A 25,099-nucleotide genomic window follows, 5' to 3' on the forward strand; every position below is an offset into this window, starting at 1 on the left:
CCTAAGGTCTGAAACAATAGACCTCTTTTGAGTTCATCCGTCAACGGACAAAAACTCGTCAATTATACACGCCTTTGTGACGTCATTAACTAGATAGAGGGGCTTGCCTGTATCCCTGCACTATAAACGTTCATCAAGCGTCTTAGTGATCATCGTTGTGCAGGATTAACTAGGACTAAAGTTTGTTTAGTAGGTACTTAATCACTATTCCCTAATGACAGCAGTGCAGATTGTCAATTATGAGAATTTAATTTGCCGAATAATTCGTGCTTTATAGCTTTATAGTTTTTCAACCACTTGCTCCACATTAAAATGGAAGTCACGGCGCACATAAACGCACGAGTGACGTTCAGTAAAACCAAAGTTGTTGACGGAAATGCATCGAACTCGAAAGTTGTCTATTACACTGAACAAAGAGTTTACCTTTGATAATTAAGCTATCGACATTGCTATTGTTGTGTGAACAATTAAAAGTATCATCTAGTAAACAATCAGAATAGACATTGAACTCAAAGACAGAGTAGACAGGATTTGTGATATAGACAACTTCCACTTCAGCTTGGCCTTGTCCTCATAAGTTTACAATGTTGCCAGGCATATTAATTCATTAAGTGCCATACTCGATTTAATTTTCTGTTGGGCTTTATATGTACCTTATTCTTGCAAATTTCATTTATAGAGAGGTCAGATGAAATAAGCACAACATACATGTGCACATTTCATTAGGGACTTTCAGGCATTATCATGACGAAAACAAAATCTAAATATTACACATTCTTTTATTGATGACAAGACAGATTAATACACACAAGTTTGTACAGAATTCATTTCAGACAACAATATAAATAATAATGAATAACAAAAACAATAAAAGACAGCACTGGCTATAATAACATAAACTTTCCTATTCAAACAGTTAATGGATTTATATTATAAAATTAAATATCTACTGACAATTATAGTTTTAGCATATCATATCAGTAGAACATTTACCTTTGGAAAGCAGTGACAGGAAAATTTATAATTGGTTTGCATAAAGCATGTGTTAGGTTTCTTGAAAGAACTGTACACTATTTCATCCATCTTTGTTTCTGAAACTGAAAATTAACTCCACACACTAACATTATGACCTATGAAATAGAAGGGATGATTCAACAATATAAATAACAATAATACTATACTTGATATTTCTTGGACCTAACTGCATTTTTTGTTGTTGCTAATTTTATAGTGACATTTTAAAAATTCAAGGGCAATAACTCAAATTATGAGTTGACTGAAGATTTCAGCCATGGCTTATTTGTAAATCTTGTCTAGCTGATCATTTTTGCTATTCTAAGTTTCTATCTTTCTTTTATAGTTTTCAAGATAATAAGAAAAAAAATGGGAAAAATCATCATTAAAGGGCAAAAACTTTAATAAGGAATCACCAAATGACTTCTGTCATGTTGACTTATTTGTAGATATCATCTTGCAGATCATTTTTGCTATTTAAGTTTTTATCTATTCTTATTTTAAAGATATCATTAAAAATAAAATAATTTTATGGTAAAACTTCACTGTTCAAGGGCAATAACTCTAACAAGAATTCGTCCGACAGTTTAGATGTAGTAATTGGGTGGATCTCATCATTTTGAATAATTCTGTCCTTTTCAGATTTTCTTTGTCTATATAGCAGACAAAAAAATACATTTTAACCCATGTGTTGTATTTTTAGCCGTGTCAGCAATGTTAGTCAGCAGGTGGGGGCCATTAGACATATTTTTAAAACTTGATACATGTACCTTATTGATGATTGAGAACAAGTAAATCCAGTCTAGGGAAATGCAAAGAAATCCTTAGAAAAGTAAACAAATCACACTTCAGATATTTTCAAAATGAATAAATATGACTTGAAAATGAAAACAAATTTAAAAGATATCACCAACAATCCCTCAAATTCAAGCAAATTAAAAACCTGGTACTTTATATACCATAATGCAATGCAATGCAAATACCTGAGAATAACAAGAACAAGTGTGTACAGTAATGATTCATCCGGTCAGCAAAACAGTTGGCATTGTCAGTCAGTTCACAACAAACTGAGATTGGGTTTTCATTGACAGCCTTGGTATGTACAATTGTATTTGTTTCTTCTTATTTCACAAGCTATGTGTTGTAATTAAACATATTTAGTAAATAATCCTAGTTATTTGAAATCATCTCATAAGATTTCACACATCAAGCATGTGAAAGTCTGAGATTCTCTTCTAATGTGCATAAAACACATTTTCACCAGTGAATTGAGCCACATCATATTTGAAAATAATAATGGTTCATAAAAGCAGAAATTTGTTATTTGTCCATTTCACAGGAGACACCTGCTTCTAATTAAGGTTATTATTACCTATTTGTACAAAAAAACAAATTACTCTCAAACAAAATATGGAATAAATACAGTGAAGATAATTATATATACATCAGCTAAAACTCCATAGGGTTAATTCAAGGCTTCTATTTCTATCTAATGTATGTCTATTTATAAAGTATTACCTGTCTATTTACAATATTGAAAGACTTAATTATTAATCTTAATAATAAAATCATGTTTATTAAAGTCCAGATATCACAAAGGTCACCAGGAAGCATGCATACAATCCAACATGTACAAAGATGATATGCATGTGATAATAAACTATATTATGTCATGACGGTTTTGTTTCGTTTAAAAAAAAATCCCAGTTGTACATGTTATAAAAATAAAATAAGGTGTAATAAGAAGTAACATTCCAACTAGTTCATATATCATCAAAGATGTTGCCAATCAAAAGTTAATAGGTTTGTATTTGTCTCCAGGCTGTGAGATATAGTCTCTGGTAAACTGTGATTAAACCACAATTTCTGAAGGTTCTTATAGCTGTCTGGACACAGATGTAAAGGATTACCACGTCTGTAAAAAAATCAAAAAATCTTTAAACATTTTAATTAGTAACATATGGAGTGGTTAAATAAACCTAACTTTGTAGTGCCAGACTTATTGATTTTCACATGGACTGGTAGCACTTATACTCTGATATAGTCTTTATCAAGTATATGGATAAAATGTGATGACGAGCATACCAATGAAATGCCAAACCCAAAGGCCAATAGTCTTAAATAGTAGAAACCATTGTATCTATTAAATTTTCCCTCATCTAGAAAAGTCATGAACAAATTTAACGAAAACTATCATGGACCTTACAAAACTGTTTTGATACAAGTCATTCATAAAAGATTTATTACTTGAATATTTTTTTTCCATTATACTGCATCTGTTATTTACTTTCAATATAAAATGTCTTACTTTTCTTACAGAAATATCATAATTGACAACAACAAATTTTGTCATCATTTGTGAAAATCTTCTTTTCCTCAGGAAAAATGTCACTTTTTACCCAAAGAGTGTAAAACCCTTCACCAGGTATTTATCAATATTTATGACAACAATTTCCATTCCAAACATTTCAATGTTTGCTGTTGTACCTATATATTTGGCATTTTTACCTACTATGTCTATTTGTTTTGATTACACACCGTTGTCAATATAATGCCATTTTATGCAATTGACATACAAGTGAGAGGTTTAGCTAGCTATAAAACCATGTTTAATCCATTATTTTCTGCATAAGAAAATGCCATTATCAAGATGGATATGACAACTGTTATCCATTCATTTTATATGTTTGAACTTTTGATTAAATATTCTCAAATACTTTTAAAATTAGTTATTTTCCTCTAATAATATTCTATAGATAAAAAATGTTGTGTCCTACCTGAGACCTTGGTCTGTTTCTCCATAGCTGTCAAGATACGGTGGTGGAACAAAGCAGCCCTTTGTCTTACCAGTCAGTAATAAAACCTGACATTCTCTTACCCTACAAATTAAGACACATTTTAATTATCAAAATATAGGCTCTGTGAAATAGGAAGAACAAGAATGTGTCCATAGTAAACGGATGCCCCACTCGCATCATTTTCCATGTTCAGTGGACCGTGAAATATGGGTCAAAACTTTAATTTGGAATTAAAATTAGAAAGATCATATCATAGGAACATGTGTACTAAGTTTCAAGTTGATGTGACTTCAACTTCATCAAAAACTACCTTGACCAAAATCTTGAACCAAAACTAAACCTTAACTTCACACTATCATTTTCTATGTTCAGTGGAATGTGAAATTGGGGTCAAAACTTTAATTTGGAATACAAATTTGAAAGATTATATCATGGGTAACATGTGTACTAAGTTTCAAGTTGATTGGATTTCAACTTCATCAAAAACTACCTTGACCAAAAACTTTAACCTGAAGCAGGACAAATAGAAGGACGGACGGACGAACAGACGAACCCACAGACCAGAAAACATAATGCCCCTCTAATTTTGTAGGTGGGGCATAAAAACACCTAACTTAATATGAAAAGAAAATTGTTTGTATATAAATAATGTATACAATATATGTATGAAATATAAAAAAAATCATGAAATTCCCCTTGAGTTTCCTACTACTAACCTATATTTTGTGGCAGATATTCCAAGAAGGTTTCAATAACATTAATGGTACCAATTTTTCGGCACCAGATGCGCATTTCAGAACTTCAGGCCAAAATATTTGCAATATGATCAGTTTTGATCTCAACGACTTATGATTTCCTTTATGACAATAACAGGAAAATGATTATTTTCTGCAATCACAGAAAATTTCTATTTGTTTTTAAGGTAGTTACATACCTGAGAAATATTCCTACTCCAGCCCCACATTTGTAAGAGTGTTCAGTAGCAGCACCAACTTTAACACCATCAAGTTCTGTCTGGCAACAATAACTCTGAGAACACAGCATCTGTCCACAAACCAAACACATAGTAGGGGCTCTTGTTTCATCCCCATTTGATTTGGGGCATCTATCAAAAGAATTGGTAAAACAAAATTTAAAGCATTTAAGTTTTTTACTCTTTAAAAGATCAATGCCATACAATAGTTGAAGATATGTGAAAGACTTCAATATTCGATAAAATACACAATATAAGTATAATATTCATAGGGTATTCATTTTGGAGGATACATTGATTAATTTACTGCCAAAAAAATCATCTTAGAGTTTATTTGTATTCAATGAAGCCAAAAAATATCTTATGAATGTTCAGTAGATCAACACTTTTCTATTGAATCAATGTTAACACATATTTGTTGTTAATTCAATTTTAAAACCAACATTTTTTTTATATCTACTTTTTCTTTTGCAGCCATTAAATTTGGAAGTTGCTTATCATTCTTAAAACAACTGTTAATTCTTTTAAAATACAAATGTAGGTATTTTATGTACAATTTAATAATTTGAGGGGAAATCCAAGTTCTTAATTCATTCATTGTACATGTTGAATAAAGTCAATTTAAACCTATATCTAACCATTAAAAAATGTATAACCATATACAGTAGATCATGTAAAAGCACTCACGTAAATGTAGAATCTCTGTTTATAAGCTCGCTGTAATCTTCAGGTAAGGGAACAAGTCTATTGATAGGTAAAGGATATGTAATAATTTTATCACTACTGGCTGAGAACCGGTCCCTTAAAGTACTGTTACTGCACCATCTGAAACATAATTAAAACAAGACATATTTTTAGCTAATGCTCACAAATTATATCCTTGCTCAATGTTGTCAACTCTATTTTGCAGTAAATATATTAACAATCAAATTTTGCAATTGGTGACTAAAACTAGAAAGCAATGACATTAATTTTCTATATTTGCATGACATTACTAGTTTTGGCAAACAGAAAGTAGAATATCACAGGAACTGAAAACACATCTCACAGTATGGCATAGCCATATGAAGAATTGTGCCATGTATCAAGAGACTCGTTTGTAGTTATATTAAATATTATCATAACTTTTTCCTTTCTGTTCAAAACTTAAGTATACTTGTAATTTTCTTTTGCAATATTACAATGTAAAATTATAATAACCTACTGTCATAACAGGTTTTTTCATGCATAATGCTTCATCAGCCATTACAAATTCTTACTTCACAAAATGCATGGTTTTAAAATTACCTCATGACTAGAGTCTGAATTATGTCCCCTTGTGTTTCAAACAAGCTGGAGAGAGGTGAGGAAATAGCTAAATATCTACAAATGGGCTCAAACTGATCACAGCCTGCTTCTGAAAATAAAAAAAAATATACTAAGTTGAATATACAAAAGAAACTAGATGCTCATAAGAGCACCAGTTGCTCACCTGGCATAAAATATCCCATTATGATCGCTTTTTGGAAGCAAATTTTTGGGCTTTTAAAAAATTAATTATTATTGTCTTTTGTGGGAAAACTTCAAAATCTGGAATAAAACAAAATGGTGTTTTGAAACTATTTTTGTGAATTCATAACAAGGGATACAAAATTTGTATGTCACACCTCAATCCTGTAAGTTTGCAGGCAAACAATCCTGTTATATAGTGCCAGTGATGGTTGATACTTTGTTGAAATTCATTGTTATTGAGTGACATGTAATTTCAGCAAAGGATCTATTTCACCCATATATAAATACCCTGTTACTTTTGAAATGACACAGCTGCTGATAGAAAAATCTCAAGTGAGTAAACTAACTCCCAATGTGAATAGGAAATATGAAAATGATAGACATTATGTTAATTATCAGGTACAACATTGAACTTATCATATTGAAGAGGGTAGTAAGTAACATGTACTCCTAATATAATAAGAGTTTGAAGAAATAATATTGATAGATGATACATACCCTGAAGTATATTTGGCACAGGTATACTGGTAATGTGATGATAGAGAATGGCAGCACATCTCAGGAAAGGCAGACAAGCCTCTTTAACCATTTGTGTTACCTGCCAAGGCTGAGGACTAGTCTGGCTTTGGATTCTGTCAAAGAGAAAAAATAAAAATTTCATCAATTTTTGAACATCAATCCATTACTTTTCCTCCATAAATAATTGAAGAACAACTTAACATCAAAACTCAAAAAAATTCATTTACTAGGTTTTCCCTAGTGGTAGAAAGGATCAAATAAAAATTCTGATATGACTAACGCTTGGTATTAAGATATTGACAAATATAATGCCTACCAATGTTAAAATCAGCATAGAGCATGGCATGAGAGAACTATTTCTTAAGCACTTTGAAAATAAATGATATACAAAATTTCTTTATCAAAACTAAAATTATTCATTATAAACCCCATACCAACTACAAGTCAAAGCACTGTGTTAAATGATTCTAGGAGAGTTTTTTCAAATTTGAAATCTAAATTTTTAGTTTCTATTGAGAAAGGTAACATTGATTAAATATCCTCTCCATTAAAAATCCCTATATGTTTGATAACAGTATTATTCCTACCCAGCCAACTGCCTAACATTGGTGTATATTTCCAGCATTTTCTGATCATCAGAATCTGTTTCCACTTCCATTGCACCTATAAAATAAAATAAATACTTTGGTCCTCTCAATGCACAACTTAACAATTTACAGTTTGATCTATCATTTAAGCAAAAAGTTTAAATCAGATAATTTTTAACATGACTAATCCATGACAATCAAAATGATGGGTGACCTTGATTTTCAGGTTTGATTTTTTTTTAACACCACTTTTAAGAACCTCTTTTGTGCTATTTCGTGGCAGCCAGTTTTTATTGGTGGAGGAAGCCAGAGTGCCCAGAGAAAACCACTGAAATTCGATAGGAAAATTTTCTGGTTGATATTAGTAAAGCAAGCCATTAGCAAGTTTTTATAAAGATTTGCTTCCCTTGTGGTTATTCTGCAAATTTCTTTGATAGAAGCGAAAAACAGTATGTTTGGTAAGTATCAACTTTTCCACTACCATGGAACAAGTTAATAAGGAAAGAAATATTAGAAAGTGAAAGAAAGAAATTATGTCAATAATCTTAACAGTAAAATCAACTTACTTTGAGAAGAAATATCACAGGCAAGCATTATCTGCACTACTATTCTACATTCTACTATCCTCAAATAGTCAATAAGGGAAGAAATATTAGAAATTGAAAGAATTATACTATATTCATAATCTGAACAAAAAAATCCACTTACTTTGAGAAGAAATATCACAGACAAGCATTATCTGCACTAAATGAGCTGTTAACACAAGCTCTAAAGCATGATGATTGTTAATTCCTCCAGTGGGAATGATTGACAAAGGTGACCGTTGACCTTCAACATGGAGTGAAGGAAGAGTCATTGTCAATAAAGTCAGATAATGAAATAAGTCCACATCGAGTATGCACATGTTTTCATTGGCTTGTGTAGAATCCATAATCAAAACTGAAAAAAGAAACAACCTAACACTAATTAATTTTTACTAAGGGACGACATCAAAAGGTCGATGTAGGATAGAAAACTTAAATCAAGTAGTTTGGGGGTGGGGGGGGTCAACATTGCTGCAAGTTTTGTTAATCTCAAATCGATTTTACATATATCCCTATTGGTCAATCAATTTTTCCCAAATTAAGTTAAGAGGGGGGGTGTGGGGGTCAGTGAAAAAACTATGTGAATTAAGTTTTTTATCCTTCATTGAACTTTTGATGTCGTCCCTAAGATGCTAATGAGTGTAAAAAATCTTTTGGGGTTAAGCTTTTTTTTATATATATATTTACATGTATTTTGGCCAAAACTATGCAAAAATCATCAATATTAGCCTTTTATTAGGTCAATAGTGTAAATCTTGACATTTTTCTGTCGTAGTGACCAACTATCTGTTTCCTGAATGTCTAACAGTGTAGATTGAAACTAGATTAACAGATGTTCTGTAAAAGTAGTTGGCAATAACAGTTTTTCAATTTTCTGACCATGCGTCTCTGAAAAATTCCTACATTTTCTTCTTCCTGTTTCCTAAATATATCTGTTTTCTATTCTACGTTTTTTTTTTTTACATCATCTGCTTATATTTGGCAAATAAAATACTTTACAATAAGATGTTTCATTTGAATCTTATATTGTCTCAATCAAGTTTTTTCTAATAATATGAAGACTTAAAATTTGAATTGTTTTGTTGTGATTAATTAATGACCTTTCAATCTTGCATTTACTTGTGCATAATACATTAACCTGAATAAAATTATAGAAAAAATAATCAAAAACTTACATGACAGTACTTTGAGACAATGTTGTTTGACCAAGTCTGAATTCATCACCTGACCACATACAGCAGCAAATCTTACTAATGAACCCATACAATCAGACTGTCGGGAGGACAATGATCCAAACAATGGTTTCTGGTCATGTCTCAAAATTTGTTCTGAAATAAAAGTTCATTAAATTGAGAATTTTATTTTTTGTATCAATTCTTTATATCAACTATTAGTAAAATGATCCACAGGGCACAGCTTGATATGACCACAGAGATTGAACCCTAAACAGTTAGGTGTAGTTAAGTACAAACACAACATTTAAGCTTGATACAACTTTGAATTTTGATTGTGGTCAAATATTTGACACAGCATAAGTTTCATAAACAGAATGAATGTATTCCAAGAACTTAAAAAAAATGAAATTGGACATTTTCCTATTATGGTCCAATATCCAAAATCTAAATACATGGTTAGATTCAGCATCAAAAGAATCCAAGAATTCATTATTTTTTTTTAAATCAATCAAATTTTAATTTCAGACCCTTTGGACCTCAATGTTAACCAACTTAAAAATTTGACAAAAATTTGAAAATATAAATACATGGTTGGATTCGGCATATCAAAGAACCTCATGAGATCAAGACATTGAATTAAACCTGTTGAAATTGTTTCTGATTCCTGCTGGGCCATTAGGCCCAATTATATTTCCTTGACAGTTGAAAGTATTTTAATGTAATAGAAAAAGTTATCACGACAAAAAACGAAGAATAAGTACTAACCAATGGACTGTATGGTAAAGGCACAAGTATTCCAAGCCATGATTGGAACTCTAGGGTTGGTTTCATCTGGTTCTACTCCTAATCCAAACTGTAATATATTTCAAAATTTAAAATTGTAATCAACATTCTTCAGACTAATAAATAAAATCTCCACTGTTTTTAAAAGTCATACACAATGACATTTAGATGTTGACACTAAAAATACATGTATGTATATTAAAAAAATATTTAAACACAAAATGCACCTAAAAAGGTTACATGCAACTACATAGGATCAGAAACAAATAGAAAACCAACATTACTTTTATTATTTGCTAACAATATCTTAAAGATTATAAATTTGAAGAAAATATAAAAGAGCTAATAATGAAGACACATAATTATACCAAATCAAGATACAAGAAATGCACCATTACTCACAGAATAAGAATCTGAAGCAAACTTCTTAATCATGTCCTTCATGCTGTCAGAGAACTGTTCACTGAAATATATACAAAAGTGTCATTTAGTGAAAAATTATATACTGAACAAGAATGTGTCCAAAGTACACGGATGCCCCACTCGCACTATCATTTTCCATGTTCAATGGACCATGAAATTGGATAAAAAATATGATTAGGCATTAAAATTAGAAAGATAATATCATAGGGAACATGTGTACTAAGTTTCAAGTTGATTGGACTTCAACTTCATCAAAAACTACCTTGACCAAAAACTTTAACCTGAAACATGCACTTTCATTTTCTATGGTCAGTGGACCGTAAAATTAGGGTCAAAAGTTTAATTTGGCTTTAAAATTAGAAAGATCATATCATAAGGAACATGTGTACTAAGTTTCAAGTTGATTGGACTTCAACTTCATCAAAAACTACCTTGACCAAAAACTTTAACCTGAAGCGGGACAGACGGACGAACGAACAGACGGACGGACGAACGAACAGACGAATGGACGCACAGACCAGAAAACATAATGCCCCTCTACTATCGTAGGTGGGGCATAAAAATATACATAAGTGTCATTTAGTGAAAAATTATATACTGAAAAATATACACAAGTGTCATTTAGTGAAAAATTATATACTGAAAAATATACAGTAGCAGTAATCATGGTGGCGAAGTTGCTTTATTCCTTTAAACATTATTATTATGGACATTCAGAATTGTCAACTTGTGTAGCTTGTTTTCCAATAGAGAACCTGAAATATTCTTCATACCTTCCTGATTAAAAGGAAACCTGAAACCTGTTCCAATTTCATATCACAACTTCCAGTTAACTTTAATAACACTATATGTTAAAGTTGTTTTATTAATACTATGGTATTCTGTAACAAAAGGAGAATACAGAATTTTCTTTACCTGCCATCCTCAGAGACATAGTCCCACAACAACTGGAAATTTCTTGCTACACTTTCAGCTAGCATCCTTGTAACCACTGGTAATGGACATGGTTTGAACAACAAGGAATCTTCTAAATAAAAAAAGAAAAGAAACTCTCTTTCATCTTTTATCATTTTTGTTTGAATATAATGGTTTTTTTTCATAATAAACCACTAGCAAGCAGTTAAACATTTGTACCGATTCATGTAATCTTTTCTAGGTTGTTATTCTCTAATGCTTTCTCACCCCATTCTGCAGTATGTTTGGACTTTACACTAAACATATTCTAATTTTTATTCTTGAATTAATCATTATATATACACCAAGTACTCTTTTCATTTTCTTTAACACTATACCATTCTAGAACAGTTTTCGGAGGAATTCCAATCCAATCAATTTCAGTTATCATGCTAAACAAAATCTAAAATAAATTCATTTGGTGGACTTTTATTTTTTTCATTGTTTTTATTAAACTTAATCCTATCTTTTTACTATTTAGGAAAGTATTATGTAAACCCATTAATCCAGTCCTATTTACCTTGATCTTCATTTTCTTTAGCTTTCTCTATACTATGCTGAACAGTTTTCTGAAGACCATCAATCCAATCATTAAAAGTTATATAAATACTTTTTTGATCACTGAAACAAATACAAATTTTGTATAGTTTATTCATAGGCTACAATGTCAAGACTTAAAAAAAAGATAATGATGTAGAGATTTGTACATGTAATAAGGTTTATAAAAAAAATATTTCTGTCCATGCTTGTAAGTGTCTTTCATCTGTCATGCCAAATATTGAATTCAATGAAAAGTAATTGCAAAAAACAATTCAATCTGTGCCACTGTATATAATTATCTGTTACAAGACTGATAATATGTGGTTAATAGATTACTATAAAAAAAAAAATCACTATCATACTTTACATTAAACAAAAGTGTTTAGGTCTGTAAAACGATTTAATCATATGACATATTGTTTGTTAATGACACTTTTCAATATTATGATGTTTGTACATCCAGAGCTTTTCACATGATGCATTTAATAATTGACTAGACCTACCTTTCTTTGCAAAGACTAGACAGAACAGGAACAATAGGTATCACAGTATTGCTTATACATTCACACAGTGGACACAGGAACTCACTGTTATCTACATTATAACTTAGGCTAGGTCTAAATCTAAATGGTCTACCACGTCTCTCCTTAGCCAGTAATGCATCAAAAAACCTAAAATAGAAGGAAATTATTAACAATCACAGTAATCTATCTGAAAATTATAAGAAAATTTAAATACTTTATTTAATTCTGTCACAAACCCTTGTTTTAAATGGCATTTATCTAATGGAATATAAAGGGAATGGATACATATGACCTTGCTGCATAAAACATGAAAATGCACAAAAATGCAATTCTTAACAAATGCTTTCACATCACAATGTTTAGATCCAATGTGGTATTTATAAGTAAAAACAAAATGTGTCTGTGAATATACTACTTTTTTTGTCCCTTTAATAAATCAACTAATTCACACTTCAGAAATTTAGGAAGTTGAATCCCTATCCTGGGCAGCCAAACACTTGTTTATTAAGCCTGGAATAATGAGCACTGATATCATCTTTCTTACCTTTGCCAGCAGTCTGCATGCATAACATGACCACATGAACTAGTATGTACATCAGTGTTGAGGTCAGCTGACATAAATGTTGGATCATATTTATCCCCATTTAACACTACTTTACTACGATTTTGTGATAGCACTGTAGACCTGTAACAGAAAATATGTCATCATTACATCTGAATAAAGTGAAGAATCAAGATATTGTAATAAGGCTTTGCTCCTGAACAACAGCAACCTTATAAATTGTCCAATTAAAATCTTTAAATTGCATTATACTCCTGAGGCAATTCCTATTTTGAAAATTCCAGCTTATTGTGTTATATTCTAAACTTCCATACATTTGCATTTAAAAAATTCCAGCTTACCTTTGGATGTAAGCAGCTAAAACCATAGCCCTGGAATTATGTCGGACATCTTGTTCTTCTTGACACAGGATACATGTAGCATGTTGACAACCTACATATCCTACGGATGTCTGGTTTCTACCAAGGGCTACAGGAAACCTACTGTCAGATATACTGAAACATACAAAGTCAAAACATGTAATAAGAAAGTAAAACCATTTACTTTTTTAGAAAATCTCTAATAAGATAATTTTGATTAAAAAGAACCAAGGTTGAATAAAATATTGTTCCCCAAACCCCCTTCCCTACTTCATAGTCGGTTGTATGAGCTTTCTTAAGGTCATTGTTATTGTCAACTGTACATATGTACCGACTCTAAATAAAATGAACTTACTTACGACTATCATCTCCGATACTAGGTGAATCTTTTATGCAGACATTTGTCATTTCTGGGGCTTTTATAAGTGACTATGCGGTATGGGTTTTACTCATTGTTGAAGGCTGTACACGGACCTATAGTTGTTAATTTCTAAAATTAATAATTCAATCTCTTGTGGAGAGTTGTCTCATTGGCAATCATACCACATCTTCTAATATCAATCATATAGAAAAAGAAATGTAATTTAAAAGAGTATAATTACCTGACATCCATATCCGATGGAGTTTTTGCCAATTCAGCATCAGTACTTTCAAACAGATCTGCATTATCTTGGATAAAATTTTTCTGCATTTTTGAAATCTTTGCCATTATTTTTTCTCTTCTTTTAGCAGCTATTTCTGCCTTTTGTCTTTTGGCTAATTCTATTTCTTGTCTAGTACTGGCTGACAATTCATCCAATGCACTAGCAGTCACATTAGAATTAGTCATCTGTCGTATCTCCATGAATTGCTGTAAGATAAATCATTACATGCAGATTTTAAACGATCAATACTACTTAACAGAAACACATATATAATTTGGTTTTTCTGGAAGTTTTTTCAATCAAGGCTTCCAAATTACAAATAGAAATTTCAAATGTTAAAAGAGAACAAAAATTTTCTTTTAATTCCAAAGTGTAAACTAATTTCCAAACATCTGATGCATAGACACTGTGTTAGTATACAATTATTGTTTGGGAAAGTCTTTTTAAATATGTCAAAGCTTTTCTCCTCAGAAGTGAAACTTGGGTATTCTAGCACAGTTCAATTTTACATTTCTAGGTTTTTTCAAATATGTATATTGTTTGGTCTATGTGATACTTGGAATTTAATGATATTTCTAAATTTTTAACAGTAAAATGTTTGGTCTACCTGATACATGGAAGTTAATGATGTAACAAACTACAACTCATTTCAATAAATTCTCCATATCAAACTTACCTTAACAACCCACGTCAATAAATTGTCTGTTGAATCATGGGATATATTACGATGATCAGCAACAAGTGATTCTAACAAGGTTAAAATATTTCTGTCATCTGTCAAATAATATACATAATAATATTAAAAGTAAACCCAAAACTATTTGAAAAACAAGTATGAAAATTTCAATTCACTGCATTTATTGAAGGGGGATTGAATAACTTAATTCCAAATGTAAACATAAAAGTTAGAGGCTGAATCACAGTTTTTATTTTGTTTATCTCAAAGAATGATTCAATATACACATACTTTCAATATTCGAGATGCAGAATGTGTTTACCTATCAGGTTTCATTTTGTTCCATTAGATTTGTTGAAAATCTGAAGACATCCCATAAGTCGTCAAGTTCAGAAGACTTTCAATGAATCAATTATTTGAGTGAAACTCTGGCATTTTTTTGCCCCCTGCACACCTAGATTGACACATTTGAATCACAATTTCATTGTTACATTGCTTAAACGATTGAAGTCAAAAATTTGTAATGTAAAAAAATAATAAACCAATGAAACTTCACTGTTTTGCAAAATTGAGAAATGTATGTGGATAAATTCATTACAATATCAGTATATTATATGTTAAGAATATAGAATTTGAGACTATATATTGAAATATTTTGCATGAAAAATAAGCTTAATTTAGTTACAGTTTGATAATTGATAACATGCAAAATAGCATTATTAAGCTATTAACAGAAAATCTATGTGAAAACTTACAATTGCTGCTCAAATATAAAAGTTTTTGATAATTGGAAAGATATTGTATTATAGAGATGAGTTTGACCTCTGTAGAAACATATATTATGAAGATTTAGTGAAAATTTAAGAGTTTCCCTAATAATGAAATATAATTTCATAGCTTGTATTTGTATACCTATTTATATAGACATATTAGTTTGCTATACAGCTGTATCATTCATAGGAAAATAAAGAAAATTTCAATCTTAAAAGATATGTTCATTTTATTGGAGAGCAGACCAGATTGGCTAAAGTATTACTTTCAAAGGTTACCTTTCAATGCTCTGGCAAGGAAGTCAAAGTTATGGTTTCCTTCCAGTGTTGCTCTCCTCTGCTCATGCAAGGCAAGTCCTATTAAATGCAAAACCTGTAAAATATTGAAACAAAATTAAAAAGCTCTAAGCACATACTTCATTCAACAATTAACTTATGGCTGTTCCATTAACACATATCTCACCCAAGAAAGGCAGTGTGAAAATGGGATAACTATCTATAGTGGCATCTTTAGAATTTCTCTTACATTTTCACTGCAAAACATAGTCTTTTAACACCTTATCATAGTTGAGATGTCAACATGCCTTCCCTGAGTCCCATGTATATTTTATTGGAAAGCCCTTACATGGGTACAATTGAAATATTATAGTACATGTAGTAAGAATGACTGCAGAAACAAATTATGGTCAAACCTGGCAAATAAACTGTGTGATTAGCATTTCATTATCATAAGGTGGGATTTTTAACCTGTAGACTGTTTAAAAAAAAACCAGCAAGTGTTAATAATCAGTGACCTCACACTATTTTTACATTTATTACCTCAAACATGATTGTCCTAATGTCTGACAAACTTCCGTTAACTTTTTGAAATGTCTCTAAAACTATCATCTACAACAGTTGAACCTTAACTTGAATTACGGGTATGATATGTTGACTTTCAAGTAAAATACTTACCCTATCAACCTGAGCTTCTGACCATGACCTTGACCTGACTGCCACCGTTCTTTGTAGAATGAGATGCATAATATGTACCATAATGTCACACTGCAGCAACCCAACAAGTTGCTCAAACATTGGTGTAACCTTTGGTGGTACTGGGGGTGGCAATGCTGTAATACATAAATTATAGTCAATGTACATACATTTACATGTAACTCTCTAACAAGTATATACTACAGTAATCAACCTTTGATTGCACAAAGAGGGGGCAATGTTAAAAAAATAATATAAAAGAGCACAGCAACCTTTGTTATTAAAGTGAACGTTACAACAATGAAATCAAGTTTCCTTAGAAAGAAAAATCTTGTGAGAAAAATTACTAAGGGTTTCACGGAACCAAGTGTCTCGCCTACTTTTGCTATTACTGTGAAAGTACTTTTATTCGTGGGGTACCAATTTTCGTGGTTTTCGTGGATGATTTTATCCACGAATTTAAGTGTCCAACGAAATAAAACAACCATTGTCCAAATCAAGACATGGAAAGATCCCCATCGGTAGGTTTGACCGCTGATATGATCTACAGAATATATTGAATAATGCAGGATTATACCCATTTAATCTTTAATAACCTAAACTGTACAACTTTTGATCTTTTTATTCTCATAAAAAATATTGTTGATCGACAAAAGTCAGATTTCCGGTATTGTTTTGCTAGTATGATAAAGTGTTCATTTTATATCCTCATAGTTCTCCTACATATGGGAAATAATAATTTCATGCTGGGCTTGATTTTGATAAGAATTATTTGACAATTCAAGATACGTTTAAACCATTTATTTATGTTACTGTTTTCTTTAGGTGACATGTTTATGGCCTAATCAACACCTTTGATGGTCTTTAATCTGTTGATCACTTTATCATAGGTTAATTAGTGTTATCACTACGATTTACACGGTCAATGTTTACTTTGCAATTTCCTTCAATCAAGACTATTTGTAACCTTCGTTTCTAAAGGCTTTAATTTTTCAATTATTTTTTTATATTAGAAAACTAAAATCCACGAATTCAAAACCCCACGAACATGTTAATATTACTCAAACCACGAAAATTGATACCCACGAATTAAAGTACTTTCACAGTAATCAAAGGCTCAAATATACTGTCTTTTGATTGTAAGAAGCTTCTGTCCACATTTGGTAAAAATCCAGGATAGTTTATGAATCTAATAAATGTTTTAAAAACTTTAACTGCAGACTGTATGTAATGTTAACTGGAAGAAAAACTAAAATACAAAACAGGTACAAAATTTTATCAAAGTTTCCTTCTAGATACTAGTTTCTGATCATAAACAAGCTTCTGTGCAAGTTTGGTTCAAATCCAGGATACTTTAAGAAAGTTATCAAAATTTTAAAAACTTTAACCACAGAGTGAATGTCATGTTTCCTGGCAGAAAAAGTCCATTTATAAGTAAAATACGGAAAAAAATGATTTTTTTTTATTTTTAAATTTACTTCTGGATACTATCTCATGATAAAAAACAAGCTTCTGTGCAAGTTTGGTACAAATCCAGGATACTTTAAGAAAGTTATTAAAATTTTAAAAACTTTAACCAGAGAGTGAATGTAATATTTCCTTGCAGAAAAACTGAGTTCATTTATAAGTAAAATACGGGGAAAAAATGGAATTTTTTTTTTTAATTTTCTTCTAGATACTAACTTTTAATCATAAACAAGCATCTGTGCAAGTTTGGTAGAAATCCAAGATAGTTTAAGAAAGTGATTAAAATTAACCACAGATTGAAGATTTGTGGACCACACCGACAACGACGACGATGGAATGTAGGATCGCTATGTCTCACTTTTTCAACAAAAGTCGAAGGCTCGACAAAACCCTTATTTTAAGAATAGTAAAAAGTTTTGTTTTTGTTTCAAAATTTTTTGAAAAGAATTGAAATTCCTGATTCGTCTACTCAGGTATCTCACTATAATAATATATTTCAGCACAAAAGCTTACCATGATCTTCTTTTGCATCTTTCTTCCTTTTCATTTGAGCTTCTTCAGACTGTAAAAAATAATAATAACCCTGAATATAAATCAGTATACTGTGAAAGTACTTTATTTCGTGGGTATCAATTTTTGTGGTTTGAGCAACATTTACATGTTCGTAGGTTTTTAAAATTTGCTGATTGTAGTTTTCTTAAAAAAACAAGTGAAACTGTGGGCTACTGCTCGCTTATGATACCCCCGCCGCAAGAAGATAATTTTAATAGTGTAAAAACATGCAATTGTTTGGTAAACAGGAAGTTATTGAGTGATGAATCTGAAAAGGCATCACAAGGTATAGCTGACTTGTATAAACCCTGAAACCAAATTTCAGAAATCCTTGTATTGTAGTTTCTGAGAAAAATGGGACGAAAATTTTCAACTTGGCTATCATGTGTAAAATCATACAAGTGTTCGGTAAAAAGGAATTTGTTGAGTGATGAATTTGAAAAGGCATCACAGGGTAAAGCAGACTTATATATGCCCTGAAACCAAATTTAAAAAATCATTGTATTGTAATTCCTGAGAAAATGAGACGAAAAATATTCATGGGACGGAAGTACTGACAGAAGGATGGATGGAAGGACAGAAAAAGGTAAAACAGTATACCCATCCTTTTTTAAAGCGGGGGTATATTTATATTTGAAAAATTGAAGCCATTAGAAACAGACTACAAATTTTCTGGATTAAAGGAAATTGACAATAGTGACCACACTAATTAACATAAAAGAAAGTGATCAACAGATTAAAGACCATAAAGGTGTTAATTAGGCCTGAAACATGTCACCTAAAGAAAACAGTAACAAAAACAAATGCTATAAACATATCTTGAATTGTAAAATAATTCTTATCAAAATCAAGCCTAGCATGAAATTATAATTTCCCATGTGTATGATAACTATGAGAATATAAAATGAACACTTTACCATACTAGCATATCAATACCGGAAATCTGACTTTCATCGATCAAAAATATTTTTAATGAGTATTAAAAGATCAAAAGTTGTACAGTTAAGATTATTAAAGATTAAATGGGTATAATCCTGGCTTTTTATCCTGCATGCAGTTGTAGTTCATAGTGCATTTGCCCTGTAACTACTATTATAGTATTCTCAGATTTGGCGATATTCAATATATTCTCTAGATCATATCAGTAGTCACATCTACATATCTTGATTTTGATAATGGTTGTTTTTTATTTCGTTGGACACTTAAATTTGTGGATAAAGTCATCCACGAAAACCACAAAAATTGTTTCTCCACGAATAAAAGTACTTTCACAGTAATTTAAATGTGAATATACTTTTCATCATTTGTAGCACTATGTATCAATTTGATGCTTTTAAAATTAATATCTTTACAGAAAACTTTAATATAATTCTGTGATTAATTATGGTATCAAGCCTTCTTACAACAAGAGTGCACACGCTGAAATGTCTCGCCTTCTATACTAATCATTGATATTATGTTGATAGTTTTTAGTATAAAGCTAAGCTTTATAACAACTGTCACATAAACTTAACATTAACCAAGATAACTAAACATAGACCAATGAACCTTGAAAATGAGGTCAAGGTCAGATGAACCATGCCAGGCAGACATGTACAGCTAACAATGCTTCTATACAACATATATAGTTGACTTATTACTTATAGTTTAAGAAAAATAGACCAAAACATAAAAACTTAACACTGTGCAATGAACCGTGAAAATGAGGTCACGATCAAATAAAACCTGTACGACTGACATAAAGATCATAAAATATTTCCATACACCAAATATAGTTGACCTATGGCATATAGTATTAGATAAAAAGACCAAAACTCAAAACTTAACTTTGACCACTGAACCATGAAAATGAGGTCAAGGTCACATGACATCTGCCCGCTAGACATGTACACCTTACAATAGTTCCAAACAACAAATATAGTAAACCTATTGCATATAGTATGAGAAAAACAGACCAAAACACAAAAATTTAACTTTGAACACTGAACCATGAAAATGAGGTCAAGGTCACATGACATCTGCCTGCTAGACATGTACACCTTACAATCGTTCCATACACTGAATATACTAGCCCTATTGCTTATAGTATCTGAGATATGGACTTGACCACCAAAACTTAACCTTGTTCACTGATCCATGAAATGAGGTTGAGGTCAAGTGAAAACTGTCTGACAGACATGAGAACCTTGCAAGGTACGCACATATCAAATATAGTTATCCTATTACTTATAATAAGAGAGAATCCAACATTACAAAAAATTTGAACTTTTTTTTCAAGTGGTCACTGAACCATGAAAATGAGGTCAAGGACATTGGACATGTGACTGACGAAAACTTCGTAACATGAGGCATCTATATACAAAGTATGAAGCATCCAGGTCTTCCACCTTCTAAAATATAAAGCTTTTAAGAAGTTAGCTAACGCCGCCGCCGCCGGATCACTATCCCTATGTCGAGCTTTCTGCAACAAAAGTTGCAGGCTCGAACAAAAACTAATTGTTCTATAATCTTTCAACATTGATTAAAAATTCAGCACATATACATCATGAGGTTAGAGATTTTTAATGAAATGTAAAAAAAAATAATTGTTTTTAATTGTTGCAAAATTGCACTTTTCAATACATGTAACAAACTTATAAAGAGAAGTTGTGGTTTTATCATTTTTGTCAATAATCTGAATCAGAATTATATATGGATATCAACATTCTAGAGAATTTAGGAGTTTTACATTTGAACCATTCTATTTGATATGCTCCAAATAAAAAAAACATCACACACAATCAATCAAAATATTTGAACTTGTACAAATTTGATGTCATACCTTAGACTGTTCAGTTCTACTATAATGGAGGAAAAATCGGTCATATTCTTTGTAAAACTCTGGCTTTAACTCAAATATTCCTTTTCCTCCCATTGTAGTACTGGGTTTCCTATAATGTGAATTAAAAGTGCATGTATCAAAATAGTTATAGTTTTTCTGTTTAATTTTTCTATCATAAGTTATTGAATATGATTCTTCTACAACCCCCTTAGGATTCATAGAGGGTTAGTGAAATCCATAGGGGTGTAGCAGAAGGCTGAATCCTCTATGGTTTTAACTCACCATCTATGGATCTGTAAGGGGTCAGTAGTGAACTGTATAGCAATTTTATTGCACATGGGACAATTTTATTGCACAAAGGACTGTTCCTGCCAAGTTTTGTTATAGATAAACAATGAAATACAATAACATTCATAGATTACGTCAAACTTGATAGTAGATGTGACATCATGAACCCAATATGAAACCTATTGAACCCATATGATCCATAAGGGGTAACCACATGGCGGCTTTAAACCAATCACAATATACTAATTTACATGAGGTGCAATAATGTGTAAGATGTTCATGTGATATTATTTGTTAAATATTGCTTTTACTGATGATATTGAAAATTTGTTTTTCTTAGTTGCTATCAAGCATCATTTGCTATCAAGGGTCAAAGGTACAGTTATACCATTCTATTTGTGTGATGCTATATCAATACTTAAAGTATTTCACAAAAACAGTAAAGATCGTTTCATACTCAAGTTAAAGTTGAAATATTTCAGACAACAAAGTGTAGTTACTAGTTTGGAATTAAAATGACAACTTCACTGCACAATACCAATAAGTCCTAACTTTAAATCCTTGTTGTGTTCTTTTTGACTTCAAACATTAAATTTTAATTTTACACTTTTGTCCAGAAGAATTAATGGACAGTATCAATGTCTGATAAAACATAATATTCGAGCTTTGCTCTCACCCCATATGGAATTTACTGACCCCATATATATCGTATTAGGTCACTAACACACCATGTAACTAATAATATATGTCAGTATGTATATTAATCATTTTAATGTTTTATTTCAGCTGTTTTATTTGATCTGTCTTTATGTAATTGGATACTTTATATGTTTTATTTGTCTATTTGTATGTAATTGGATAATTTCCATTTTTATTTTATCTCTCATGATTCAATACAAATTTTGGAATGGTTTTATGTATTTATCTTATCAATCTGTATGCAATTTATTTATGTTTCATTCAAACTTACTTGAAAACAGCAACATCATTGATGACCTCTTCAATTCCTGTTTCATGGTTACTCTGATAAAAAAAAAAAAAAAACTTTATACATTTGTGTACAAACAAGGGACTTTCAAGTACATTTTTTCTTTCTAAAACATAACCAGAATTGTGTGCAAAATTTCTTACCAATGTGTTTAATAAGGGTTAAATATTTTATATTTAAACTGCCAACTGTTAACTTTTTGGGTCTATTATTATGCAGAGTAAATTAATATTACAGAATCTGTAACGACTCTATTCTTCAAACATCAATTGTAGATAGCATTAATCAGGTGTCGTTACTTGTAAAAGATAAAAATACATCAGAATATATTTTCTTTACAGAATATTAGTCTTCAAATGATAACAACTCACATTTACAGGCAATCCTTTGGTAAGTTCACTGTATGACATAGGTGCTATACAAAGTTGGTGAATTATCTCCCTTTTGGTTATATCCTGTTCATCCATTGTTCCTATGCCAAGCACATAACGTTCACCTAAACAGAAGAAAAGAATTGTTTATCTTTTTTAAGTATCAAATATTTCAAGTAGGTACCCATTGTTTTATGCATTTCATTGGTTAGAAAAATCAATTATTATCATTTTATGTATTCCTGCAACAACATTAAACACGCTGTCTGGTGTTTTTTTTAAACATCTCATTTACAACACATGGAACTAATTATTTTCTAATAGGACATGATCATTGCTATCCTTGTAAAAAAATTAATTAAGAATGTGTCTATGGGCTACAGATGCCCACACTTGTAAATATTCATGAGTCAACTTCCTCATACAGATGAAGGATTTATGTAGTTAAGACCATTTTGTGATTATAAGCATCATGTACAACTTTCATAACAATTGGGTAAGTAGAAAGGAAATGAAAAATTCAGCATTTTTTATGTTTGTAGAATATGATCTGTGTTCTGTGGTAATATGCCTTGTATATAAGTTTTATAAAGTTTGGCTGAGACAAACTGAAGTTAGAGAATGGAAACGAAAAATATAGCAATTTCTATGTATATCAAGGGATATAACTTATGAACAGTAAAAGTGACACAACCCAATTTTGAACTTAATCTGTGTTTTGTTGTAATAAGCATTGTCCATAAGTTATATAGCATTTGGTTGAAGCAAACTAAACATAAAGAACAGACACCAATTTTGGTGTTAGACAGGACAAACAGACGGACAAGGGTTACACTAAATGCCACCTCTGCTTTGACAGGAGCATAAAAAGTCCTTTAACAGTGTACTTCTAACTTACTTATTATTGTTATGAGTAAAGTAAGGAATTCTTCAGCTAAAGTAACAGTCTGTCTAACCATGTCCTCCTGCCCTGACGGTGTGTCATAATCTTTTCTGAAAGTATACATTTCTGATTAACTCTAAAGTTTTACTTTTAATGTTTCTTTGTACATTGTATAAACCAATCTTTATTATAAGTAAAACATGGCATGCTGTATCACACACATGGCATTTTTAACTGAATCTGTATTATTAATTTTTAATAACAGTTAATTTTCTCAATTTTTTTTTTAAGAAACTACCTCAACTGTACTGAAACTACAGTTTTCCACAATACTCTGGATACATTAATATTCCTTGGATACTAAATTTCGTGAATTTCTTGGGTACAAGGGTCAAGGGAACCATGAATTTACATGTTCAACAAAAATCCAAATTTTCTAATGGAATGAATGCAGACTTCGCCAAATATCCACGAAAATGCAAGTTTTTCTCAATCCACGAAAATAAATGAATCAACTGTATTAGAAAAGTTATTTTTTTGTTAATTTTTTTTAAATCAGAACATGTTTAACTAAACTAGAAAAATTATTCAATATTAAGCTTAATTCTACAAGTCAGGTTTTAACTGAAATAAGCATTCATGAATAACCTTTATGAAAGTTTTTCATTTGTAGAACGTCATGTTTTTTGTAATGCATTAGAATATGAATCAGTATTGCAGTTGAAAAATCACTGTTGTAAACAAAAATTTATGCATTACCAATAAAACTGCATTTGCCAGTCTGTCAAATCCCCCATTGACAGATTCATCTAATTAACTAAAGTACTGATATTTCTCAAACATAATGTTAACTCCGCAGGGCACAGCTTTATACGACCGCAGAGGTCGAACCCTGAACAGTTGGGGCAAGTATGGACACAACATTCAAACTTGATACAGCTCTGAATTTGGATTGTGATCAAATTCTTGACATAATATGAGTTTCTGACACGTTACAAATATCAAGATCTTACAAATCTATTATGCAATATTTTTAAAAATTTGGAATTTGAGAAATTTGGGGGGGAAAAATTAAAAACTACTTCCACCTGCCTTTTTTTTTGCAATAAGTCCAAAACCTGACGTTTCTTTATACATTATTTACAAGTATTGTAAGGGAGGTTAATCCGAAAACATACCCAACATTGTATGTTAACTGTTTTTGAATTACCTCCCTTACACTGCTTTTAAATTGTCTTAATTATCCATTGACCAGAAAAACCTAGTTTTCCCCTTTTTTTGCCCCTAATTCCAAACCATTTTGAGCAAAAAAAAACCAAAGTCCTTACTATCCATCCCTTCATTGTATGGAAACTTTGGTATAATTTCAGAGAGATTCATA

General features: G+C 30.9%; 1 protein-coding gene across 2 annotated transcripts in view; it reads right to left on the minus strand.

Moving 5' to 3' along the window:
• Positions 1-761: 761 nt before the first annotated feature.
• Positions 762-25,099, minus strand: part of LOC143068372 (E3 ubiquitin-protein ligase UBR2-like) — a 56,169-nt gene continuing 31,831 nt past the window's right edge. For both annotated transcript variants that reach the window (XM_076242375.1, XM_076242374.1), the window contains exons 23-47: positions 23,734-23,828; positions 22,836-22,960; positions 22,447-22,499; positions 21,189-21,297; positions 18,329-18,377; positions 16,331-16,485; positions 15,656-15,749; positions 14,607-14,704; positions 13,889-14,136; positions 13,269-13,421; positions 12,910-13,050; positions 12,345-12,512; positions 11,822-11,922; positions 11,263-11,374; positions 10,327-10,387; positions 9,907-9,994; positions 9,142-9,294; positions 8,091-8,321; positions 7,383-7,458; positions 6,775-6,908; positions 6,073-6,181; positions 5,473-5,610; positions 4,747-4,917; positions 3,792-3,893; positions 762-2,929 (exon numbers count right to left, since the gene is read on the minus strand). In XM_076242375.1, the coding sequence (XP_076098490.1) occupies positions 2,788-2,929; positions 3,792-3,893; positions 4,747-4,917; positions 5,473-5,610; positions 6,073-6,181; positions 6,775-6,908; positions 7,383-7,458; positions 8,091-8,321; positions 9,142-9,294; positions 9,907-9,994; positions 10,327-10,387; positions 11,263-11,374; positions 11,822-11,922; positions 12,345-12,512; positions 12,910-13,050; positions 13,269-13,421; positions 13,889-14,136; positions 14,607-14,704; positions 15,656-15,749; positions 16,331-16,485; positions 18,329-18,377; positions 21,189-21,297; positions 22,447-22,499; positions 22,836-22,960; positions 23,734-23,828 (3,106 nt within the window). In that variant the 3' untranslated portion in view covers positions 762-2,787. The remainder of the gene's footprint in view (positions 2,930-3,791; positions 3,894-4,746; positions 4,918-5,472; positions 5,611-6,072; positions 6,182-6,774; positions 6,909-7,382; positions 7,459-8,090; positions 8,322-9,141; positions 9,295-9,906; positions 9,995-10,326; positions 10,388-11,262; positions 11,375-11,821; positions 11,923-12,344; positions 12,513-12,909; positions 13,051-13,268; positions 13,422-13,888; positions 14,137-14,606; positions 14,705-15,655; positions 15,750-16,330; positions 16,486-18,328; positions 18,378-21,188; positions 21,298-22,446; positions 22,500-22,835; positions 22,961-23,733; positions 23,829-25,099) is intronic.

Source organism: Mytilus galloprovincialis, chromosome 3 (assembly GCF_965363235.1).
Source record: "Mytilus galloprovincialis chromosome 3, xbMytGall1.hap1.1, whole genome shotgun sequence".
NCBI lineage: Eukaryota > Metazoa > Mollusca > Bivalvia > Mytilida > Mytilidae > Mytilus > Mytilus galloprovincialis.